This window comes from Mobula hypostoma, chromosome 4 (assembly GCF_963921235.1).
Source record: "Mobula hypostoma chromosome 4, sMobHyp1.1, whole genome shotgun sequence".
NCBI lineage: Eukaryota > Metazoa > Chordata > Chondrichthyes > Myliobatiformes > Myliobatidae > Mobula > Mobula hypostoma.
Genome location: NC_086100.1, coordinates 167,637,854 through 167,656,476, shown reverse-complemented (window position 1 = coordinate 167,656,476; position 18,623 = coordinate 167,637,854). Strand labels below are relative to the sequence as shown.

Below are 18,623 nucleotides of genomic sequence, written 5' to 3'. Positions count from 1 at the left end.
AGATCTGCCTCACACCTTGAGGGAGTGGGTCTTCACACATGAACATTTCCCCCCCCCCCCCCGCCATCATCCTCCTTACCTATGCCATGTCCTGGCAGTGGAGAAGATAGAGGGGAAAATCTCAGAGAGAAATAATCTGGGAAATTTCTCTCTGAGCTGCTGAGAAGGTGGAAATTTGTCCAGGGGATCACATAGATTGTCATGTCCGACAGCTGTGGCCTTCCATGAGATGAGGTTGCAGGTGTAGTCAGTACCAATCTATCTCCCTCTTAGAGTCAGTACTCATTCCAGAAGCTCCCAGTTCTCTGGGAAAGGGAATCATCTCCCCGTTCCCATCTGTACAAGATCTAGCCATGCTTTTTTTTTCACCTTATTGAAATCTGTGTGTTACAGGTGAGGCCAGTATATATTGACCTTTCTTATTTTCCCCTGAGAAGGTGGTAATGAGCCAGTTTTTTGGACTACTGTAGTACGCCTGGTGACGGTGCTTCCGTAGTGCTACTGGGTGGGGGGCGGGGGGAGCTCTGGGATTTTGACCTGGCGATGGTAGAGGTCCCGTGACACATTTTCAAATCAGGTTCACACATGGCTTGGAGAAGCAGCTGGTGGATGACCTTCTTCTTATCCCTATAACTTCTAATCATTGAAGGTTACTTTGGGAACTGAGTATGAGTAACAACATGCCCTGAACACAGACTTTGTTCACTGTACGCTGGGCTACGCTCGCATCACTGTGCCTGAAGGCCGGCGGTTCTGGAGGAGTGAGGATAAAGCTTCAGACAGGCGCCTGGTGCAGTACTGGGAGAGGCACCTTCCTGCAGATGAGTTGCTAGCTGAGGCAGTCCCTGCCCTGCCCTCTCAGATGGATGTAGAAGGTTACATGGTTTGATGCAGGGGGTTTTCCCAGTCTCCTGGCCAATATTTATCATGAGATCAATTTCACTGGGCTAAGTCACATTCTCAGAGTTTAGGGAACTTGCTGTGTACAGAATTGCATGTCTACCATCGCTCAATAGAGACAACCCTTCCAAAGTATTTCCCTGTCCGTTGGGTGTTTTGGGATGTTCCGAAGATGATGAAGATCGTAACGTTTAGCATGTCTCTAGCGGAGTGGCCCTCTGTGTGTTTCCCGCCAACCCTGCTGACCCTTTGTGTTCCGACAGAGACGATCATTGATGAACAAGTTGCCAAAGGGCTGTTGAAAGCTGAGCTGAAGGAGAAGGTGACCTACACTCTGCTTCGGAAACACCGGCACCAGACCAAAAAATCCAACCTCCGTTCCCTGGCTGAAATCGGGAAGACGGTATCCAGTGCAAGTAGGCTGTTTTCCACATCAGATAATGGTAATACAGGAGCCAATTTGCTGCAGTGTCCTCCCCTCTTACTACCTCACCATCATTGTCCATTTCATTGCTAACATCCCCCCTTCCCTCCTTACATGTATGGCATCATATCATAGAAAGCAAAATGCTCTGCCCCAGTGGACAAGACCCGGAGCAGCCATTTCCTCAGTTGCTCAAGGTCCTTACAATGCACAAAGATTAATAGGGACAGCCACTGAATTAATTAACACCAGATCCCCTTGGAACAGGAGGAGGCAAATTGCATATGAAAACCAAAACATATAGTTAGATCATGTTTAATCTGTAACTTAATGCCGCCTACCACCTTGGTTCCTATCCTGTAATTCTCTCATCTATTAAAGTAGAATTCCACCATCTTCATCTGACCCTTTTACAGTCCTGGACTTCACTCCATCCGTATGGAGTGAGCTTTAGGCTTCTGTTCCACTTTGTGTGAAGAAAGAATCAAGTGTTCAGGAAGTGTTTGGGACAGAATTACTGAATGGTTGTAACAAGAAAGGATGCCGTGTGGCCTGTGAAACCCATGCTGGCTCTATGCAAGAGCAACTCAGCCAGCCCCTTACCCCCATCCACATGGAAGTCCTCCCAGAAGATATTGAAGAGCTGAATGTCTGTAGCTCCATGATATACAGGTAGATGGTGACTGCACTGCTACCTGTCCCCCCCACCCCACCCCACCCCCCAGTGCAGTCTGTTCAACTCACTACAACCCCTGATCCATTAAATGGATAGCAATTGGGACTGATACAATTGCAATCAGTCACAGTGAACAAGACGGAGAGCTTTATCCGGGGGAATGTTTTGAATGGCCCAGCTTTGCACTTGGCTGTGGCAGATTAAAGCCTCACAGGTATCATTTGACAGTTGGTTCAGTCCCTTGCCCTCTGCTTCATTAGTGAGCCTCCTCCATGGACTTCTTATAAAGAGTTCTTCGCTATTGCTGCCCAGGAATAGGTCCCAGCTGCTCCCATTGACAACCTGTCATGGCATTGCTGTAATTTTACATGGGAGGAATTTCCACCTGCTACACATAGTCCTTCTATCTTTATCCTTTGACTTTGAAACTGATTGGACCATGAGATGAAGTACTGATTGACTGGCTAATTTGTGATGTATTTTATTTCCTCCCAAAACAATCTGGAATCATAGAAACTTACAGCACAGGGGAGGCTGTTAAACCCACAGGTGTAATGGCATCCCAGTACTAAACCTTGAGTAAGTTCCACTGACCAAGTACTTGTGCAGTTCCTTTCCAAGCTTTCCTACTGATCTCCTCACATCACGCTTACCAGCAGTGAGATACAGTCACTTACTGTGTGAAACTGAATCTGTCCTGGTGATTTGAAACCTGAAATAGGCTGGAAAATCTTCAGAAAGCTATGAAAACATATATAATACTATTGCATTATAATTGATCGTCCCTTCTGATGATGTGGAACACTTGGATATATCTCCAATATTCTCCTAAACTCCAGATTGATATCGTTCACTCGTCTGCCATAGACGCTGTTGTGTGTGTCACCCGTGGCCAAACAGAAGCCAGTCAGTCACTACAATATCTTTTGGTATGAATGCCATACATGGAATCATTTGGAAAGTCGGTTGCCGTGTAGATTGGATCTTAGTTATTGCACCCGGGTGGACCTTGTGAGACTCTGATCCCGTGGAAACACCGAGACTACGGTCATGCATTGGAGGCGTGGAAGGCGTAACCAAAATGTGGTCCCCAAATATGAAGGCCCGTAACCCTGCCCTCTTCTCTCAGTGCTTAACTGAGATCCAACACTGGGAAATCTGTCTCACAAACTTCACACGGTTGTGCTTTGATTGTTTGCTCCAATGTTGTACATTAATCTGAAGTTTTAATAATTTCTGATATTGCATATCCGTCTTAAAGCTGACATTGGTTACAATGGGTGAAATGCAACTGGATTGAATTCATTAATTCACCTCTATCTGTCAAAGTATCAAAGTAAACACAAATGGACAGACTTTGTCCTCGAGAACTGATCCTGACTGCACAATATAGCTGTGGCAACACTCAAACAGTTGATTCCAGTAAGATTAATCCAGCTGACTTTCAGAGTTAGCAAATCCACCAGTCACAACTCTATTGCATATCTAGCCCCAGTGATCGAGGGGAAAGTTTGACTGTGCTGTCTCTTTTTTTACAAAGTGAAGGATATGCAATAGATAGTCTCCATTTTAATTTGTTTGCTTGTTCAACTGTAAGACCAGGGCAATCAGAGCAGTGCCATTATAAGCAGAGACTTCAAATTTCCAATCCATTTTGCTAATGCATTGCTTGATGTGTCCTTTGTGTGGTTTATATTCACCAGGTGTTGGATTTTAAATATTCACTGGCAAATTTAAAGCTGAAACTTTTGAAAGCTTGGGCTAAATCTTGCATATTTATTTGGGGGAAAAAATTGGGATAAAGACGTATAGACTAATGAAGCAAAATCTCTTGCATCATTGCTCTGGTTGGTAAGTTTAACAGCAGCCTGATGACAGACATGTGATGTATTGGTTGTTCTGGTAATTACTTGATGATAAGCTGCTATGTACACACTTTTTTCATTTTTCACTTGGACATTCTGCCGCCTTGCTGCAAGCCCAATCTGCCTTCGCTGTTGCTGGAATTTTTTTCTTTCTCTCTTGCCTTTTGCTTTGTGGCTCTAAACACTCCGCCTGCTCTCGATGGCCTGCAATAAGCTTGCGTTCCGCTCGACAGCTCGCTGCCGTGCCTTGCGTTCCGACGCTCGGATCAGGACCTGCGAGTCCCACGGAGCCAGAGCATGGCACTGCCCTGTAAGTCCAACCTGTGCCAACACACAGCGGTGGGGTGATGCCATGATGTGACCTGGGCCACAGTAAAATCTCTGGGCTTCATTTACCATTGCAGATGGGACCTGGCTTCCTTAGAGAGCAGAAAGTTAACGGGTAACTCCCGGTGAACTGCTTCACAGGAGATGAGGGGGGGGAGAGAGAAAAACTTCTTTCTTCTGGTAGGAAAAGGGGAGACCAAGTAAGGAGACAGAGTCTGAAGCTCTGGGAATTCTCATTCTGAGGGGAATGGGAATCTGGACTGCTGCCTCCCAGTAATGTCGAAGGTTGGGAGAGTTCACAAGGACAAGGGAGGTACCAGAGAGGGAATTCTTGTGTGGGGATAGCAATGATTTTCAGCCCAAGGCAAGTAAAAAGAATTACTGATATGTTTGAGTGGAAAGGTGGGATTTAGGGGCTAAATGGCCTTCAAAGGGAAAAATACTTAGCACTTTTGGATTGAGATTGGTAAAACCAGGAACTTCAGTCTGTGGGTGTTTGGAGACCCACTTTATCCGTTGTTGGGAGATGATGGTGTTGTGGGTAAATCTACTCTAATGTGGGTGATGATGATGATAAGACCCTTTACCTCAAAGCAGACCCTACGTTCATCGTTGGCCAATAACAGTGAGTGAAACTTCAATGGAGCCTTCCATCACCCGCCATTTACCATTATGGTCCATCGTAGCCCATCCCTCTTCCTCCTATTACCTTCACCCCCATTAACGTCTGGCAGGTCATACCGTTACATAATCCCTCAAATTATACGATCTAGAAGAATCTTGACACCACATTAAGTCTCTGGGCAGATCTCAAGCCCCCAGGACTACTGTTCCTTTATGATAATGAAACAGTGGAGTGGAGAGGCTGCAGCAAATAACATGTCACCAGCAATGTGGATTAATAAGGCAGCATTAACCCCTTTGTGCTAATTCAGAGTAAGTATTATAAACACAGATTAGAGGGGATCTGCTTAGAATTTCATTTATTGGCTTTAAACCATCGAATCACTTTAGCATTCGGTCTCCTTGGAGACAATAGTGTGCACAGACTTTTCTCGTGTGCTGGATCAAATGTGAATTAGCATAAATGGGTGAATTAAGGTTGGCACGGACTTGGTGGGGTGAAGGGACTGTGTCTCTACTCTACCTGATGCTGAGGGGCTCGGGGGCAGTGATCAATGCTGGTGTTGGGGGGGGGGTTGGTGGTGGGGAGGGTGGGTGGTTGTGGATTCCTGAGAGAAACGACAATGCACTGGTCCAGGGTGTTTGCGACTAACAGCTTTATCTAACCCGCAACACCGCAGCCCTGAACTACTTTCCTTTCAGCTGGTACTAGCTTTCTCACAGGGTGGAAGGTGGGTGGGAAAGAGGGGATGGAGGTGGGTGCCAATGTCTGAGGCTCTCCATGATCACAGTGTTAGTGTGGCTCAGCACTTTGTGTGTTCAAGCCCCTCTTCAGGGATTTGAACTCATCCAGTACTGAGAGAGCGCTGTACTGTGTGCTCTTCCAAATATTAAGGCCTTACCTGCTCTGATGGGTAGGGGTACGGAACACCATGACCACCATTTCAAAAACCGAGGAGATTATTACATTAATTGAACAGCAAAAAGCTGATGGTGAAAATCTGTAATTTCAGAAAAAATGGTGGGAATGCTCCGCAGGTCAAACAGCATCCGTGGAGCGGAAAACAGAATTAATGTTTCATGTTTTGGACCTATCATTGGTAAAGTCAGACACAAGTTCACCAACCAGAGACATTAACTCTATTTTCTGCTCCTGACCTGTTGAATATCCCCCACATTTTCTGTTTTTACTTGTGAGAGCTTTCAGTGTGCAAATTGTGGTATAAGACAACCATGCTATTCTATCCCACATGGGTGCAACTAGCTTCAGTTCCATGCTGACTCTTCTGAAGCCAGGGGATACAAGCAGGCCACAGTCCTCGTTTTCTAAACCAAGAATGTAAAGGGCACAGCCACAGGTTGCAGGTCTAAACCGGAAGTATAGAATTAGATGCTTATAAGAATGTAGATTTCTATCTTTCTGAATCTGTTCTTCCAATTATATTTGTTTTGTCTGAGTTCAAGCTTCCCTGAACAACTTGCCTTGTTCTGTTTGAATCCCCGCCATTGGTTCTCTCTTTCAGGTAGCCCAGCGTTAATGCATCGCAACCTGACCGCAACCAGCATGAATGACATCTCGGACAAACCAGACAAGGACCAGGTAAGAGATTGGTAGTAGAGGAACATAACATAGGACTAAAGTCAGTGGTTAATTTATTCCCGCAGAGCCATAGAGATATACGACACAGATATAGACCGCTTGGCCAGTGAGTCCATATTGCCCATGGTGCCCACCCAGCAAGGCCCAATTTCCAGTGTTCAGCCCACATCCCAAGCACCATCCCTCCATGTACCTGTCCAAGTGCTTCTGAACTGATATTATTGTACTTACCTCAACGACTTCCCCTGGCAGCTCATTCCATAGACTCAACACCCTTGCATGGAAAAATGTCCTCTCAACACCTGTTTAAACCTTCCCCCTCCCACCCTAAATCTATGTGTCCTCTAGTTTTGGGCTTCTGTACCCTGGGAAAGCTACTTTTAATGTCTGTTTTACCTATGCTTCTCATAATTTTAAACAATTTTATAATACTTAATTTTAAATAATTCGATAATCCGACACTAATCCCATTTTATTCTCTCTACGTTTCCATCAACTCCCACCATCTTCCCCCCTCTGCGACACACTGCAGTCAATTTATTGCGGCCAGTTAACTGACCAACTTGCACGATTTTAGGATGTGGAAGGAAACCGGAATACCCAGGGGAAACCCACGCATTTACAGGGAAAACATCCAAGCTCCGTGCAGGCGGTAGCCGAGGTCAGGACTGAACCCTGGTCTCTGGAGCTCAGAGGCAGCAAACTGCACCACTGAGCCACCCATTCTTCGGGCAGCTCGTTCCATATACTCATCTCCCTCTGTGTGGAAGAAGCTGCCCCTCATGTCCCTTTTAAATACTCGCCCTCTCACTTTAAATCTGTGCCCTCTAGTTCTGGGGAAAAGACTGACCATTCACCTTATTGATACTCCTCATGATTTTATAAATCTCTAGTTGTCAATTCAAGCAGACATGTCAATACCATCTTCAGCTCATTTGGGGATGGACAATAAATGCTGGTTTTGTCAGTCATGCCAACAGCTCATGCACATGAACGAGAAGATGCCATTATCCAGATAAGTAATTCCTTGAAAGTGTCATTACAGGTAGATGGGGTTGTAAAGAGAGCTTTTGGTAGATTGGCCTTCATACATCTGGGTATTGAGGACAGCAGTTGGGATGTTGCGTTGAAGTTGGATATGGCGTTGATGAATTGGGCAACTTTAGAGTATTGTGTGTAGTTCTGGTCACCTACCTGTAGGAAAAGTATCAATAAACTTGAAAGAGTACAGAGAAAATTTGTATAGGTGTTGCCAGGACTTGAGCTGAGTTTCAGAGGTAAAGTTGAATGTTAAAGGGAGGAAAGATTTAAAGTTGATCTGAGTGGCAACTGAGTGGTGAGGTGTCAAGGGACGTGATAGAGGCAGGTACAATAACAGCATTTGGGCAGGGTCATGGACAGGAACAGTAGAGATATGTCCCAAACATATCAAATGGGACTGTGTCACGGTAACGACTGAACAACAGTGAGGAGGAACGACAGGCTCCCATGTGGAGATGGAAACATGAGTTTATACATTGAACTTCCAATAGAACGTTGATGGATCGACCAAGCAACACTGTCAGACAAATCCTTCTCAAAACAAGGACTCTGTGGTAAGCACTGGTCGAGAGTCCACTTTAAATAATCACAGTATGTGGAAAACCCGTCCCAGTCACAGTTGACAAGATTAAACAGAAAGCGCAAGGGTTTAACAACTCCTGTTAAGACAACAATTAACAAGTACAGGATCTTTAGAAATCTCAGAGCGCAACGTTCTACGCTCACCACACAGCTCAGTTGGGTATTTTGGTTGGCAAGGATGAGTTGGTCCGTGCTGTTCAGCTCTATTCCTCCATGACTAGATATTGAAGACAGTTGTCAGGTCATTACAAAGTGATAATCAAAGTTGTATCTATTATTTCCAGTCATGTTTGTTGAGGGATAAGTATTGACTCTGGGGCTAACTACTGCTCCCCTTTGAAATTCAGCCACACCATCATTCCATCAGGGCAGCAGGGCCTTGATGGGTCTTAGCTGGTAGATGGCCTTGTAGATAGTTAGCACGCCCTCAGTGCTGTTGTTGTGTCTGGAGTTATGCTCAACCTGTGTTGCTTTGACTCAGTTTGTTTACAGTTGAGGAACAGCCAACCATTGACATTAGAGTGCAAAGCCAGCCTATTTGTCCCCTCTGCTCTTCCCATGTGTTCATCAAACTTCCCCTTAAGGCTACCTCTGTGGGAATGAGTTCCATTCTCCCCCTACTCCCAAGGGAAAGAATTTTTTCTGAGCTCTGCTTTTGAATTGCTAGTGACCGTTTCACACCCAGCTCTCCAGTTTTAAGTTTTCCTATACAGAGCCATCTCTGAGCCAAAGTGCCAAGCAGCCTTTTACTCCCCAACTACCTTCCCTAACCACCACTTTTTGGTTTTCTCGTTCCAGCTGAAGAACAAGTTCATGAAGAAGTTGCCTCGGGACGCGGAGGCCTCCAATGTGCTGGTGGGGGAAGTGGATTTCCTGGAGACTCCCTTCATTGCCTTTGTGCGCCTGCAGCAGGCTGTGATGCTGGGGGCTCTGACAGAGGTCCCTGTGCCAACCAGGTGAGTGGATGCTGGAGGCCTCTCCAGCTTCCACAGGCCGGTCCCATCATCGGCTGGGGATCAGTGATGACTCTGGTCACTGATGGGTAGGAGTTGTCCCGCCCCTGAGATAGGAGTTCAGATCCATAGGTACCGGCGCAGTGCTGAGGGCATGCAGCATTGACAGCTAATCTGTTGATAGATAAATTAAGTGACCTGTTCTGTATATTCTTGTCATTAATCCAAAGAGGGTGCAGAAATGATTTACAAGGATGTTGTCTTGACTGGAAGCTTGAGTTATGAAGGAGAATCACAAAAGATTAGTATTGAGTTTCAGCAAGTAGTTAAAGGGTCAAATTGCATGTTAGGCTTTATTATAACAGGGTTTTTTTAAATAGGTAAATCTTGTAGTCGTAGAGATGGCCCAAATTTGATTCACCTTACTAATTCCTGGGATGAAAGAGTTGTTCTAACAAGTGGTAGCCCCTGGAATAGTCTGTACTGTTGTGGCTGCCATACCACAGAAAGGATGTGATTAAGCTAGGGAAGGTGCAGAAAAGACTCTCAAAATTATTGAAGGGCTCGAGTTAGAAGGAAACATAATGAGTGTATAACTTGGAGTAAAGGAGGCTGAGAGGTGACTGTGTAGAGGTTTATAACATTATAAGGCGTATCGATAAAGTGCATAGTCACAGTCGTCTTCTCAGGGTAAGGGAGTCCAAAGCTAGAGGCCATCAGTTTTAGGAGAAAGATTTAAAGGGGACCCAAGTGGCAGGTTTTTCGCATAGAGGATGGTAGGTACTGTATATTGTACAAGCTGCCAGAGGAAGTGGTGGTATGGGAGGGTGGGTGTTGCATTTACAATGTTTAATATGAAAGGTTTAGAGGGATGTGGACCAAAAAGGATTGGTTAAGACCGGCATGGACAGGTTGGGCCAAAGGGCCTTATTCTGTGCAGTATAACTCTGACTAGAATTATACACTGAATTTAATGTTATAAATCAAAACAATTGCCCTGATTACAGAGAGATCTGTACAGAATGATTCATTATTTATCACAGGTCCATGTGTTTCAGGTGAGATGACTGATTTCTTGGTGAAGGGAGACACTTCAAGGAATGAGTTAAAGGGAGAAGAGGGATAAGGAGAAATTTCCAGAACTTGGGACTTTGACAGCAGAAGGCATGGTCACCATCGGGATGGTAATAGCTGGGGGTGTCCCAGTCACTGGAATGGAGCAGAGCAGAGCTATTGGATGGTGGCAGGGCTGGAGGAGTGACAGAGGCAGTGAGAGAGGGGGGAGATAAAGACATGGTGAAGTTGGCATATTGGATTCCAAGGCGGGTCAATGAGTCCAGATGTGGGGTGGATATAATGTAATCATTAGACCTGGTGTGATTTTTAATGGGAATAGAGTTATTTTTCTGTTTATCCAGATTCCTGTTTGTTCTGCTGGGACCGAAAGGCAAGGCTAAATCCTACCACGAGATCGGAAGGGCGATTGCTACGCTCATGTCAGATGAGGTGAGACTGATGAGCCTGTCACCACCTCGTGACGCCAATACCGGAATTCCTGGGCTTCCCAGTCAGGTGGAGTGGATCCACCGGGATCCCCTTGCCAGCCACCATTCCACACTCAGTAAAACCCGAGTTACACAATGTCTGACTATTCCAGAAATCCTTATGGTTCAGCACCTCAATCCCTGGCCCCCACTCTGCCTGGGACCCTGGTTCCTCTCTGAGATCCCAGTTTTTGCACTTCAACAAATTGTACATGGTTCTGTTTTCCACACTTCCTGTAACTTAGGGAAAAAATTAGAAAGGTTAGCTTTATTTGCCATGTGTACGTCGGAACATCAAAACAAACAGTGAATTGTGTCGTTTGCATCAATGACCCACACAGCCTGAGGGTGGGTGTGCTTGGAGCCATGTTTCTGGCGCCAATGTAGCATGCTCCCAATTTTCTAACCCATACAGCTTTAGAATGTGAGAGGAAACTGGAGCACATAGAGGAAGCCCATGCAGTCACGTGGAGAACATACTAACTCCTTACAGACGGTGGTGGCAATTGAACCTGAGTCAATGATGCTGTGAAGCATTACCCTCACGGCCACGCTGCTGTCCCCCATTAACTGGTCTTACTGGAAAGTTTGTTTTTCTCACAACATGTAACATGTAAAAATATAGAATTTCAAATGTGTTGAGAGTTTTACTCAAAAATAATACCCAACAGGCTAACTTATTTGTCATATGGGATTGCCAGAGTCTTGAACATCCTACCAAAGCTGAAAGTGGATATGGAGAGGCTGTTTGCATCAGTAGCTGAATCCAGGATCAAAATAAAGGATGGTCCTTTTACATCTGAGATCTAAAGGAATTTCTTCAGGCAGAGAGTGGTGAATCTAAGAATTTGTTGCCATAGAGGGAAGGGGAGGCCAAGTCTTTGAGAGTTTTTAAGGCAGAGATTGGTAGGTGCTTGATTAGTAGTGGTGGTTAAAAGTTACGGAGAGAAGGCCAGAAAATGGGGTTGATAGAATGGCGGAGTAGACTTGAACCAAATGGCTTGTTTCTATTCCTTATGGTCTTATTCCGTTCCAAGTGAGTTTTATGGTACTTTCTGAAGTCTAATTCATAGTCCTGCAGTTTCAATCAAATTCTGAATGAGAAGCTGGTACCTGATTGGAGACTGGCAGTATCAAACTATGTTTTTGGCTTGATTACATATATTTTCCCAAAAAGAAGCGTGGAGAGTTAGATTGGGCTGGTTCAGCTCTGGACTTTATCCAGGAGAGGAAGATGTACTCAGTATTGTGACACCGGTCACCTGAACTGGACCAGTACAGTGGCATGCAAAAGTTTGGGCACCCCGGTCAAAATTTCTGGTACTGTGAATAGTTAAGTGAGTAGAAGATGAACTGACCTCCAAAAGTCATAAAGTTAAAGATGAAACATTCTTTTCAATATTTTAAGCAAGATTAGTGTATTATCTTTGTTTTGTACAATTTTAGAGTGGGGGAAAAAAAGGAAAGGAGCCCCACGTAGAAGTTTGGGCACCCCAAGAGATTTGAGCTCTCAGATAACTTTTACCAAGGTCTCAGACCTTACCTAGCTTGTTAAGGCTATGGCTTGTTCACAGTCATCATTAGGAAAGGCCAGGTGATGCAAATTTCAAAGCTTTATAAATACCTTGACTCCTCAAACCTTGTCCCAACAATCAGCAGCTATAGGCTCCTCTAAGCAGCTGCCTAGCGCTCTGAAAATTAAAATAAATCATGCCCACAAAGCAGGAGAAGGCAAAGTGTTTTCAGGTAGCCGTTTCAGCTGGTAATGTAATTAAGAAATGGCATTTAACATGAACGGTGGAGGTCAAGTTCAGGTCTGGAAGACCAAAGAAAACGTTCTGAAAGAACTGCTCGTAGGGTTGCTAGAAAGGCAAATCAAAACCCCTGTTTGACTGCAAAAGACCTTCAGGAAGATTTAGCAGACTCTGGAGTGGTGGTGCACTGTTCTACTGTGCAGCAACACCTGCACAAATATGACCTTCATGGAAGAGTCATCAGAAGAAAACCTTTCCTGCATCCTCACCACAAAATTCAGCGTTAGAGGTTTGCAAAGGGACATCTAAACAAGCCTGATGCATTGTGGAAACAAGTCCTGTGGACTAATGAAGTTAAAATAGAACTTTTTGGCTGCAATGAGCAAAGGTATGTTTGGAGAAAAAAGGGTGCAGAATTTCATGAAAAGTACACCTCTCCAACTGTTAAGCATGGGGGTGGATCGATCATGCTTTGGGCTTGTGTTGCAGCCAGTGGTACAGGGAACATTTCACTGGTAGAGGGAAGAATGAATTCAATTAAATACCAGCAAAGTCTGGAAGCAAACATCACACCATCTGTAAAAACAAAAAAAAAGCCGAAGATAAAAGAGGATGGCTTCTACAACAGGATAATGATCCTAAACACACCTCAAAATCCACAATGGACTACCTCAAGAGGTGCAAGCTGAAGGTTTTGCCATGGCCCTCACAGTCCCCTGACGTAAACATCATCGAAAATCTGTGGATAGACCTCGAAAGAGCAGTGCATGCAAGACAACCCAAGAATCTCACAGAACTAGAAGCCTTTTGCAAGGAAGAATGGGTGAAAATCCCCCAAACAAGAATTGAAAGACTCTTAGCTCGCTACAGAAAGCATTTACAAGCTGTGATACTTGCCAAAGGGGATGTTACTAAGTACTGACCATGCAGGCTGCCCAAACTTCTGCTTTGGGCCCTTTTCCTTTTTTGTTATTTTGAAACTGTAAAAGATGGAAATAAAAAAGTAATCTTACTTAAAATATTAAATAAATGTGTCATCTTTAACTTTATGCCTTTTGGAAATCTTGTATTCGCTTAGCTATTCACAGTAACAGAAATTTTGACTAGGGGTGCCCAAACTTTTGCATGCCCCTGTACTTGGTGTTACTTCTACAACAGGTCAACGGCATTCTTGAGGTTGATGGGAGTTAGGTGGGTCGTCTGGTAAAAGCTTGGAACAGGAGACTGCAGGTACCAGAATCTGGAGCACCGAACAGCTGCTGGAAGAATTGGGCAGATTGAGCAGCATCTGTGTGGTGGGGGGTGGGTGGGTGGTGGTGGAGGTTAAAACATTCCATCAGGACTGGGAATGGCCTTGGTGAGTCAGGGTATGGTGTATCAGAGTTTCATATGCAGTTCTGGTCACCTCATTACAGGAAGGATATGAAGGCTTTGGAAAGGAGGCAGAAAAGGTTTACCATAATGCTCAGATCATGTGGAAGGCCTGCTGCGTTCACCAGCAACTTTGATGTGTGTTACCACAATGCTGCCTGGATTAGAAGGCATGGGCTCTAAGGAGAGATTGATCAGGCTTGTGTTGTTTACTCTGGAGAGGCATAAGCTGGAACTTTTTTAAAAAAAAAATTATGAATGGCACAGATGAATGGTCTTTTTAAATCTCCCTGTGGTAGGAATGTCAAATATTGGAGGACGTGCATTAAAGGTGAGAGGGGTTAAAAAGGTTAAAGGGGATGTGCAGTTTTTACACAGTCATAGATGTCTGGAATGGGCTGGTGGTGGAAACTGAAATGATAATGGTATTTATGAGACTCCTAGACACATGAATATTAAGGAATGTAGGGATATGGCTCAGGTGCAGGCAGAAGAGATCAGTTAACTTTGCATTGTGTTCAGCATAGATACTGTGAGTCAAAGACCCTGTTCCTGTGCTGTAATGTTCAAAGTTCTCTGCTTTTATTTTACACCAATCAGTTGTCTAATGAAAATTGGACAGGGCTGTAGACCAGGAACTCTGCCCCTTCACCTTTGAATTCTGGACTGGACGCTGCAGTTTCCAATTGGCCCCATGACAACACAGTCACCAAAAGCCCGACATCTGTCAACCTTCCTTGGCTGTGGCACAGGGCGTTCCAGCATTGTCCTGCTGAATGAGATCCCACCCCAAGTCACATCAATGTTTCTTGGCAGACTGCAGGGACACAGCAAATGTGCCAACTGGACACCCTACTGAGCCTGTTGTTTCCTGTGCAGGAAGCACTAAATGTGGAATTGAATCAACCTTGAGGTTGGCTCTTCCTTGTTCATCACTTCACATGAGTTCCCCTTGCAAGCATCAGCAAACACTCACTTGTTCACTGTCCCTCTGCTCCTGTCACAGACCAGTCCCACTGCTGCACACTTGTAAAGGGATTCCCGAACAAACAACAAGTTCATCGTGCTCTCTGGGGTTGTCCTCGAGTCACAGAGAGATATGGCACGGAAACAGGCCCTTCAGCCCATCCTGTTCAACCAACCATTTACAGTAATCCTACACAAGTCCCCTTTTTGTTCTCCCTCACCCACACGCTGGTGGTAATTTAATTAACCCACCAACCCACACGTCTTTGGAACGTGAGAAGAAGCCAGAGCACCTGGGGGAAGCCCACATGGTCACAGGGAGAACATGCAAACTCCACATAGTCAGTGGCTGAGGTCAGGATTGAACCTGGGTCTCTGAAGCTATGAGGCAGTGTTCTACTGTCTGCACCACTGTGTCACGCACATTGTGTTGTACTCTTAGTCCTCTCACAACACCAGTTCTGGTCAAAGTGCGGTGGTGTGTCTGCCTCCAGCTTCTCTGCAACTTAATGTCAGCTTCCCAACAACTCCCTATATTTCCCTTCCTTTGCTTCCCACTCATCCTTCTACCTTTTAACTTACATAAACATCCCTCTGGAAAGTGTGAACAGTAATTGGTAAACTGATATCTATATATCACTTCATTAAGGCAGTACAAAGGAAAACACAAACAGAATATGGCATGGTAAGACCATAAGACAGAGGAGCAGAATTAGGCCATTCAGCCTATTGAGTCTACAATGCTATCTATCATGGCTGAATTATTATCCCTCTCAACCACATTCTCCTGCCTTCTCTCCGTAATCTTTGATGCCCTGATTAGTCAAGAACCTATCAACCTCCACGTTAAATATACCCAATGACTTGGTCCGTACAGCAGTCTGCGGCAATGAATCCCATGGTTTCACCAGCCTCTGGCTAAAGAAATGTTTCCTCATCTCTGTTCTAAATGAATGTTCCTCAGTTGTGAGGCTGTGCCCTCTGGTCCTAGACTCCCCCACTATAGGGACATTCTCTCCACATCACTCTACCTAGGCCTTTCAATATTCGATAGGTTTCAATGAGGTTTCCCCTTCGTTCTTCTAAACTCCAGTGAGTACAGGCCCATAGCCATCGAAGGTTCCTCATGTGTTAACCCTTTCATTCCTAGCATGATTCTTGTGTATCTCCTCTGAACCCCCTCCAATGCCAATGCACCTTTGGCACGTCGGGGCCAAAAAACTGCTCACAAAACTGATGCCTTATTAAACCTCAGCATTACATCTTTGCTCTAATATTCTAGTCCTCTCGTAATGAATGCTAGCATTGCATTTGCCTTCCTTACCACAGACACAACCTGCAAGTTAACCTTTAGGGAACCCTGCACAAGGACTCCTAACTCCCTTTGTACCTCTGATTTTTGAATTTTCTCCCCAATTAGAAAATATTCCACACCTTTATTCCTTCTGCCAAAGTGCATGATCATGCACTTCCCAGCACTGTATTCCATCTGTCACTACCTTGCCCGTTCCCCCAGTCTGTCTAAGTTCTTCTGAAGACACCCTGCTTTCTAACTCTACCTGCCCATCCACCTATCATCATTTCATCCACCAACTTGGCCACAAAGCCATCAATTCCTTCATCCAAATCATTGACATATAATGTGAAAAGAAGTGGTCCCAAACTGACCCCTGTGGCACACCACTAGTCACTGGCAGCCAACCAGAAAAGGTGGCCTTTATTCCCACTCTTTACCTCATGCCAGTCAGCCAATCTCCTATTCATCCTAGTACCTTTTCTGTCATACCATGAGCTCTTACCTTGTTAAGTACCCTCATGTGTGGCACCTTGTCAAAGGCCTTCTGAAAATCCAAATAAACAACATCTACTGACTTTCCTTTGTCTATCCTGCCTGTTATTTCCTCAAAAGAATTCCAACAGGTTTGTCAGGCAAGATTTCTTCATCAGAAAACCATACTGACTTTGGGCTAATTTATCATGTACTCCGAAACCTAGTCCTTAATAGTAGAATTCAACATCTTCCCAACCAGTGAAGTCTGGCTAACTGGCCTATAATTTCCTTTCCTTTACCTCTCCCCCTTCTTGAAGAGTGGAGTACCATTTGGAATTTTCAAGTACTGTGGAACCATTCCAGAATCTAGTGATCGAGCTACAGAGGAAGTGCAATGCAGGCAGACAATAGGCTAGATAAGTTTTGAAGTCTGGAGTCCACCTTAACGTATTAGATGGCCATTCAATAGTCTGATACCAGCAGGATGCAAGCTGCCTTTGACCCTGGTGGTATAAGATTTCTGGCTTTTATATCTTCTGCCCGATGGGAGGGGGTGGAGCAGAGAGAATGTGTAGAGTGACTGGGGTCTTTGATTACGCTGGCTGCTTTACTGAGGCAGTGAGACGTGTAGAGGGGAGGCTGGATTTTGTGAGGTGCTGAGCCATGTCCACAACTCTGTAGTCTCTTACTGTCTCGGGCAGAGCACGTGTAACCTGTCCTCCCTGATCCAGGTGTCGTTAATTGTATCTGTTCACGCTTTTCTGGGTTGAGACATTACACTGAATCATTTTAATGGTCCCATTTCAAAACTGAGACTGCTAAAAGGGCACCAAACCTGAAACAGTACCACTGTTTCTGCTGCCCAACTTGCCGAGTGTTTCTAGTATTCGCTGTTTTTATTTCAAATTTCTTGCACCTACAGTAGGTTTCTTGCTGAGAAAGGGTTTAAGGGTTAAATCATAAAGATAAATATTCCCTATTCTGTCCCGAAGTCAGAATAGAGCAAAGCCATTTAACCCTTTGAATCTGTACCTGTCCTGCATTGACTAAACTGGATTCAGTGCAGGTTTGAAAGACTGAATGGCCTTTACCTGTTCTTACTTTCCCAGTTGGGGCATGATCATGGAAGACTGTATTTTGTGGCATTTGCCACTGTTGTTTAATGTTCATTGAAAGGTTACTTTTCTCTCTGTCGATCGATTTAGCTATTTCATGACATTGCTTACAAAGCCAAGGATAATGAAGATCTTCTGGCTGGTATCGACGAGTTCCTGGATGAAGTAATTGTCCTGCCGCCAGGCGAGTGGGATCCTGAGATCAGGATTGAGCCTCCAAAGTCGCTGCCTTCTTCTGATAAAAGGTAAACAGAGTTTTTATTTCTGCGGAAAACGGTGCCACAGATGATCTGTGTTCGGGGAGCCAGACAGGCCAGCAGAAGCTCAGAATGGGCCAGGCAGCCAGAGGGAAGAATCCCCCATTCTTTGGAGATGATCCTATCTATCCATCTCGGATCATGCAAGGCTTTCAAAGAAAATCGGAGAAGTTCTCCTCAGTGTTCAGGCCCAAATTCTTGCTGTAAGTAGTATGATAGAATTTATGAGGACATTGTCAAGATTTAAATTATAGAAAGAAATTGGACAAGTTGGGTCTTTATTAACTGGAGTGCAGGAGAATGAGAGTTTATTTCATAGATGTGTATAAAATCATGAGGGTTATGGATAAGGTATACGCAGTCTTTTTCACAGAGTTGAGGAATCAAGAACTAGAGGGCATGGGTTTAAGTTAAGGGGGAGAGATTTAATAGGAACCTCAGGGGCAACTTTTTACAGAGCAGGTAGTCGAACGGTATATGGAATGAGCTACCAGAGGAACATTAAAGATTATCTTTATTTGTCACATGAAACATTGAAACATGCAGTGAAATACGTCGTTTGCGTCAACGACCAACACAGTCCAAGGATGTGCTGGGGGCAGCCCACATGTGTTGCTGTGCCTCTGGCACCAACTTAACATGCCCACAGTGTCCAAACCCGGACGTCATTGGAATGTGGGAGGAAACCAGAGCACCTGGAGGAAACCCATGTGGTCTCGGGGAGAATGTACAAACTCTTTACAGACAATGGTAGAAATTGAGTTTGGTTTGCTGGCAGCCTATGGCATCGCATCGCCTTACTTCCTGCTGCAGAGTGGTTGAGGCAAATACACTTAACATTTAAAAGGCACTC

The 18,623-nt window shown here is 44.8% G+C and overlaps 1 protein-coding gene across 4 annotated transcripts in view; it reads left to right on the top strand.

The window, feature by feature from the left end:
• The window catches only part of LOC134345754 (electrogenic sodium bicarbonate cotransporter 1-like), a 220,563-nt gene that overhangs the window by 79,787 nt on the left and 122,153 nt on the right, over positions 1-18,623 (top strand). For 2 of the 4 annotated variants that reach the window (XM_063046920.1, XM_063046922.1), the window contains exons 6-10: positions 1,164-1,343; positions 6,340-6,416; positions 8,838-8,995; positions 10,411-10,498; positions 17,604-17,758. In XM_063046920.1, coding sequence (XP_062902990.1) covers positions 1,164-1,343; positions 6,340-6,416; positions 8,838-8,995; positions 10,411-10,498; positions 17,604-17,758 — 658 coding nt within the window. The remainder of the gene's footprint in view (positions 1-1,163; positions 1,344-6,339; positions 6,417-8,837; positions 8,996-10,410; positions 10,499-17,603; positions 17,759-18,623) is intronic. The other 2 variants (XM_063046921.1, XM_063046923.1) reach the window with 1 other exon arrangement.